This window comes from Aedes aegypti, chromosome 3, assembly GCF_002204515.2.
Source record: "Aedes aegypti strain LVP_AGWG chromosome 3, AaegL5.0 Primary Assembly, whole genome shotgun sequence".
In the NCBI taxonomy this organism is placed as follows: Eukaryota; Metazoa; Arthropoda; class Insecta; order Diptera; family Culicidae; genus Aedes; species Aedes aegypti.
This window is the reverse complement of record NC_035109.1, coordinates 227,893,787-227,900,607: the sequence shown is the minus strand read 5'-3', so window position 1 is coordinate 227,900,607 and position 6,821 is coordinate 227,893,787. Positions and strand designations below refer to the sequence as shown.

At 44.5% G+C, this 6,821-nt stretch overlaps 1 protein-coding gene across 3 annotated transcripts in view; it reads right to left on the bottom strand.

Annotated features, from left to right (window-relative positions):
* Positions 1 to 442: 442 nt before the first annotated feature.
* The window catches only part of LOC5567302 (phospholipase B1, membrane-associated), a 96,996-nt gene continuing 90,617 nt past the window's right edge, over positions 443 to 6,821 (bottom strand). For all 3 annotated transcript variants that reach the window (XM_021851154.1, XM_021851153.1, XM_001651691.2), the window contains exons 5-6: positions 888 to 964; positions 443 to 808 (exon numbers count right to left, since the gene is read on the bottom strand). In XM_021851154.1, the coding sequence (XP_021706846.1) occupies positions 673 to 808; positions 888 to 964 (213 nt within the window). In that variant the 3' untranslated portion in view covers positions 443 to 672. The remainder of the gene's footprint in view (positions 809 to 887; positions 965 to 6,821) is intronic.

Here is a 6,821-nt window from a genome sequence, read left to right as displayed (position 1 = left end):
GATGTTCTTTCGTATATTTTTCAATCGTCCTATGGATTTAAATTTGACCTGTATAGGAGGGGTGTTAATATTTGTATCAGCCTTAATTTTAATAGAAAATAAACTAACTTGGATTATCTGCTAAGGCCCGTCACCATCCACCGTGCAGTAAGAGACACAACTGTAGCCTAGGGTTTATACTAGCTCGCCATGTTGAGTAGTTGTCGTCGTCGTCGTCGTCACCGATGCCATATAATGTGGCACCGAGAAGGAGCTCAATGAGCCGTTTGGCTGCCCAATGGACCGAGTCTGCCATTTCTCAATCGGCAACAATAATCAATTAAAGTAAATCGCCTCCATTCAGGTGTACTTTTTTTGGTGCCCAACCAAAGAGATCCTGCAGTGATTGGAGCTGTAATTGAACCATGGGAGTTTCTTTCGATTCACGTATTCTTTCATCCAGTTCGAGTTTAGATGCACAATTAGCGCAGTTTTATTGGGCTTACCTAACTTACTGATCTAATTGAAATCAATCAAGCTGACGGCAAGGTACTGAAGCCTACTGTCTGACATTCTAACATTGCAACAGTTTGGTGGAATAAATTAAACTAAAATTAAAGTGCTCATTGTGAGCGAGGACTGCACAAAAGCAAAGCTAGGTCGTCGTTTCAGTTCACTTTCTTCGGTGGGGTCTTAGCTGTTATCGTAGGTGTAGATGTAGGGCGTCTTTTCAGTGGGGCATCGGAAATTTTCGAACAGCGGCCGCCAGTTGAGACTTTTATTTCCCACCGGTTCCAGCAGATTGTTCCACAGCGCTGTTCCAGCATACCTGTCGTAAGAAAGAAGGAAATTCAAATGTTACAGTTATGGTGACAAGGTTTACAACATGAAATGATTTTCACTCTTACGCGTTTCCTTTTTGGCTCATGTGAAAACAGTCGTATGCTAATAAGGAGTAGTCCACATCTCTACCGTTCATTTTGAGCTGAAACATAGAAAGAAATTAGTTTATGAATTGTAATCATCAAGTCGATGCAAAGTTTCGTCTAGCAAAACATGATGTTTGTCAGGATAATAATTCAATGAACAGAATAGAAAATTAGTACATATTATTGTTATTGTTATTAACTTCATTTACGAGACTTTCAGCCCGTGGCTGGTTCGTCTCGGGTCATATAGAAAAAAATTCTGGAAGTATCTTAAGGGTACAACCAGATACAGAGTTTTAGTACAGAGTATAAGGTTTCTTAGTCAATCTTAGTCATACAATAAATTTACTACTAATATTAAAACTACTTAAAAACTATTGTTTAGTGTTAGCCAAAAGGGCCTTACAATTTGTTTTACGTATTACGTTCTGTCCGATTTCAATTTTGCCTGAATTTAACCATCTCAATTTCCATTTACGTAGCCAGTGGTCATGTATTTTTTAAAGAAAATAAAGTTCAAACAGAGTTTGAGCTGCGACTGGTGATATTTTGGGGTGGGACTTACGACACCGAGAGATTGTTTCCCAGATTGGAGATTGCTGCCCAGGTCCCAAACTCATTTCAGATGTCATTAAATAGTTCAGCTTCCTTCAGAAAGTTGATCACCTGCCTTTCGGAGACTGCGTCATTTCGGAGGGCCATATCAATATCAGTGATGGCATGACTTTTTCGTAATTCATCTAACGCAGGGCAAACACTAATCATGTGTGCGGTCGTATTGCGCTCACCACAAGAGTCGCAATACAAACGGAATCCGGATGTCCCACCACTCATATTGTGGGAAAGTCTACTATGACCGGTTCGAAGTCGCGACAGAACTATTTGTTCTCTCTACGGGATGGTAAGTCATCCCACGAACTCGTGATGCTTTTTATTTTTCGACAGAATAGGGTCCGCTCTTGCCGCTACTCGTTGGACCAGGCGATCCAGATTTGATCTCTCAACCACAATTTGACATCGTCGCCGGGGATCTTTCTGGTCAATAATGGGCTACTACGGCCTATTCCTGCCAAAATATCAGCCCGCTCGTTACCAGAAATCCCTGAGTGGCCTGGCACCCACATAAAAGTAACGTGTGCCTCGCCACGGTCGAGAATGTCCTGAATTCCTTGAACAAAAGGATGCTTGTTACTCGGGGACTCTACAGCTGCCAGAACACTGGCTGAATCCGTCACCGTCAGAATGGGTCTATCACTCGGTGTATTGATGGCTTGAAGAATGGCCGCTGCTTCTGCTGAGAAAACGGAGCAAATATCCGGCAGGCTGAAACACTGCTCATCGTGATTGCCGATCACTCCTAAGCCAATTTTATCCCCTAGTTTCGAGCCGTCTGTGTACCTGATCTGATTGTTATACTCATTGGCTATTCTTTCAAAAAAGTGTGGTCTGACAAGTTCCGGAGTGGCTTTCCTTTTGAATTGTACTTTAATGGAAGCATCGATACATGGGGGAGTAGCCATCCAGCTTTGCGGTCTAATTCGGTGGAGTCCGGCCACCGGTGGAAGCTGGATTCTGGCCACGGTTTCGAGGGTTAAGTTTGCTTGCTCTTCCAGGAAGCAAGTCGACCCTTCATCTTCGGTCCGCTCGAGATAACTAATTGTTCGTTTGCACAGCGCTAAGACCGCCTTGTAACGAAACGGAAGAACTCCGGATTCCGCGCAAGTCGATATTGCGGGTGTAGAAGGAAGAAGACCAGATAGATAATGGATACATTTGTTGTAGATAGGCGAGAGATATTTTATAAGCTCGTTCAGGGCTCTACAGGTGATTTCAATACCATATAGTAGGCGACTGCAAACCACGGCATCTGTTACGCGCTTCAGGATGTTTCTATCACTACGACTGCGTTTTCCAGAGATGGTTTTGATCATATTGACTCGATTTTTGCAAGACGCTCTCACACTTTTGAAGTGGGTATGAAAGGAAAGTTTGCGATCAAAAGATACACAGATACACAGAACTTTTATCTAATTTTTGGTGGGCATCGGTGTTCCGCTTATGAAGATTTTACCCGGAGGGCGATGGTTCGAGCCACATATATGCACATTTCTCCGCTGCAATATCGAAGCCAACATTGTCAGACCATCTTACCACGGCCAAAACTGCAGCTTGAAGCTTTCGCCTGATGCATTTTGAGTATTTACCCCTGACCAGGAGAAGGATATCATACACGTAGACAAGTATATACACACCCTTAGGGAGCACATCGAATACCTCACTCATAGCCACTAGAAACAGTGTCACAGCTAAAACAGAACCCTGAAGGACTCCCGTTTCTTCCTTGACTATTTAGACTTGTGATTTCCGATAAGAACCTGAAATGTTCGTCCCGTTAAAAAGTTCCGGACGAACGCAAGCATGCTTCCAGTTATATTCCAACGGGCAAGCTTTTGAAGGATGCCCGGCGTCCAGGCTCGATAATATGCTTTGGCTAGATCCAAAGAAGCTCGCTCAACATGTTCGTCCTCTTTGTGGGCTTCATCTAGAATTTGACCGAGCGAAGCATAGTAAGTTCCTGTGCCAAAACCAGGACGAAAGGCATGTTTCCGGTGATCGAGCTAGCAATTGTCCTCTAAGAATTCAACCAGGCGGCGGTTGACTATTCGCTCCATTACTTTGGAAACACAGCTAGTCAGGGCAATCGGACGATAGTTTCCAACATCAGAGGCTGAAGTCGAGTTTTTCGGAATTGCCACCATCAGACTGTGCTTCCAATTTTCCGGAAACGTTCCATCTAACCATTCTCCATTCATCACATTGAGAAGTGCTATTTTTCCACTCGGAGGAAGGTGGTTTAACATTGGACAGCCGATTTCATCCGGCCCACAAGATTTTCCTTTTGTTTTTTTTTTAGAGCGAATTCAAGTTCGTTAATAGTGAACGGCCGATTGAATTTCTGACCACGATCTGGAGAGACCATGAAATCTCGTGTTATGGCCTCAGGTGACTGATTCTCGTTTCGGAAAGTTTCAGGGTAACGATTAAATGATGAAATGCTGTGGAAATGATCCGCCAGAGCGTCTGCAATGATTGCGGGATCACGTGTCAAGGATCCATTTACCTTGAGGGCAATTCCTTGTGCTCGTCTTTTTCCTTGAAGACAGTTGATTCGCCTCCACAGTTCCGTCGACGATTGCTCCTCATTGATTCCGTTAAGGAATCCAGTCCAGGATGCTTCCTTTGCGCCTCTTATGATTTGTCGACACTCGTTTCTCGCATTTTGGTATGATTCTTGAGCCTTAGCACGATCAGGGTGACTTTCAGGAAGATTTTTTTTGAAGTTTCTGAACCCTTCTCAAAGCTTCTCGTCGCAGCTTTACGGCTTTACGAGTTTCTTCGTTTCACCAGTATAATGCGCGACGACCTGGGTTTGGGCTCGATTTAGGGATGGTCTGAGCAGCAGTGGAGCATATTAGTTCGGTTAAGTCTTGAAGAGATTCCGGAGGAGAAGTTTCTATTTTTGCTTCGGTCATTTTTTGGTAGGTCGTCCAGTCAGCTTGGTCAAATAGCCATCTGGGGCGACGGGTTGTTTCCGGAGCGGCAGAGCCATCCAATGTTAACAATATGGGAGTATGATCGCAGCCTTGAAGATCTAATTCCGTAGACCACAGAAGGCGATTGGTTATACAAGCCGAAATGAGAGAGACGTCAATAGATGTTTCGCTATTCCCACGTGAGAAGGTAGGAGAACCATCGTTGAGAATAGTTAGGTCATGCTTGTTGGCTAAACCAGCAAGGATGGACCCACGAGCGGTACTATGGCGGCTTCCCCAAGCCTTGTGATGGGCGTTTACATCTCCAAGCAAGATCATGGGACCAGGAATTTGCTCCAGCACTCGACCTAAGCTTTTTTTAAGATTTGGGATTTTTCCATTCGGGAGATATATAGATACGATGGAGACCGGAAAAGGCCATGAAATATTTATTCCAATGATGGGTAGGTCCGTTTCGATATCCAGTACCGTTACTGGGATATCGTTCGACACTCCAATGGCAACCGATTGGTAAACGTTGACACCCGTTTTTACGTACCATTTATACTGTCGGCCCAGGGTGTTGTTCATAAAAGCTGGGTCGACCCTATGTACCTCTTGCAGGGCGAGTACTACTGGCCGGTGCCGCACGGGTAGAAATAAGAATCCAAAAACACGATTATGACTCATGATATCATGATTCCAGCGTGTTTTCGTCTTATAAAAATACACCATGATTTGGACACATGATATCATGAATCAGATTGTTGTAACGCAATACACGCGTAAGGTTTTTGTAGCTGATTGCTCGGAATCATGATTCAAATGCCAAAAATTCTGAGTCGCGCATCCGTTTATAATCGATAAAATAAAAAAAAAATAAAATTGCATACATTGAGATTCGAGCCAAGAACCTTCCGATTGTAAGCCACTCAACCGCTTCGTCATCTTGAATTAAGAGTGATCGATACGAATGGGATGAAGCAAAGTGCGCCGCTTAATGTTTTCACACTGGATGTTACGCTTATGAGGAATCATGATTATGACTCCAGGAACCATGATTTGTGATCCTGATATTATGACCTAACCAATTTATGAATTTCATGATTTGTAAATCATGGTGTGGGGATCAGATTTTTATCCGTGCGAGAAACTAACATCTCCAAGTCTGGTAGGTTGTGGAAAAATCCGTTCATGTTCCACTGTGCTGCTAGAGTTAATCGGTTTCGGGAAATGTGGCTGCGTTGATTTTCCGGGCAAGGAGAAGAGTTTCCCGAACGAGGCAAGTCTCCGAAAGTGAAAGACGGCAAAGTGCCACCATTTAAGGACAAAGATGTTTCATTAGAACGAACAAATGTTGAGGTGGGAGAATCGGTGTGGGTAGGGGAACAGGTTTTTACACCCTTGTGCGTCCCTCTTCCAGTTGAATCAGAATGCCAGAGGTTGTCCGGCGGTTCCGGTACGGCCTTGGCTTCCGCACCGACGGGGCCCTGGCTGTTCTGATCCGAGACTGGAGATGGTGGGGAACGGGTTTTTTGGCCCTTTTGCGTCCCATTTACATTCGGGTGTCGGGGGGTTTCCGCTAGTTCCGGTGGGGGTGTAACGTCCGCACTTTCGGGGCCCCGGCTACCCGAGGCTTTCTCTGATTTTTTGATTGTTTGCTCAGTCCACTCCACGTTTACTTCATCTTCCAGGGGGTAAAGGGAAGTGAAAATGGTGTTTGAAATGTAAACCGTCTGTGTAGGGCCGTTCAATGGAGGGACTGAGCTGTTTCGGTGAACTTACTTCTTCTTACCTTTTTTGACTTCCTCCTGCTTGGGAACCTTTTTGCTCCGGCGCAGATTAGGAGAGTTATTCGGATCGTTGCTGGAGTCTGATCCATCATGGTTTCGTTTATTGGGCATGGAAGTGCTAGTTTCAGTAGTTCGACGTGATGTTTGAGAGACAACTGAAGACATGCTCTCGTCGGTTGATGTAACGTCTTCATTGGATTTTTTGTTTCGCTTTTTCGTCCTTGGTCCTTTTTGTTCTCAGTTTTTGTTGTGTCGTTCGGTAGTATGACGTTTTTCACACTGCTGAGGGTATTCCGGCCAATCCACTCCTGTATCTTTGCTGCTAATTTCGGATCAGTAGTAGCTATCGATTCCTGGGATGCAGGTATTTCGTCCTGGGTATCTGTGATCGAAAAAGCTTCTCGAGGAATTTACGCTTCGAGAACAGGTGCGCTTTTTCGTTCAGCCATAAGTTTGGAGATTATCTGGTCTTTCATTTCTACAGTTTGCTGCATCTTCTGGACAGTAGCAGTCAAATCAGCTATCTGCTTGATGAGCTGGTCGATTGTGCCATGTTCCCGGACTCTATCGAGGCGTTCACCAACACT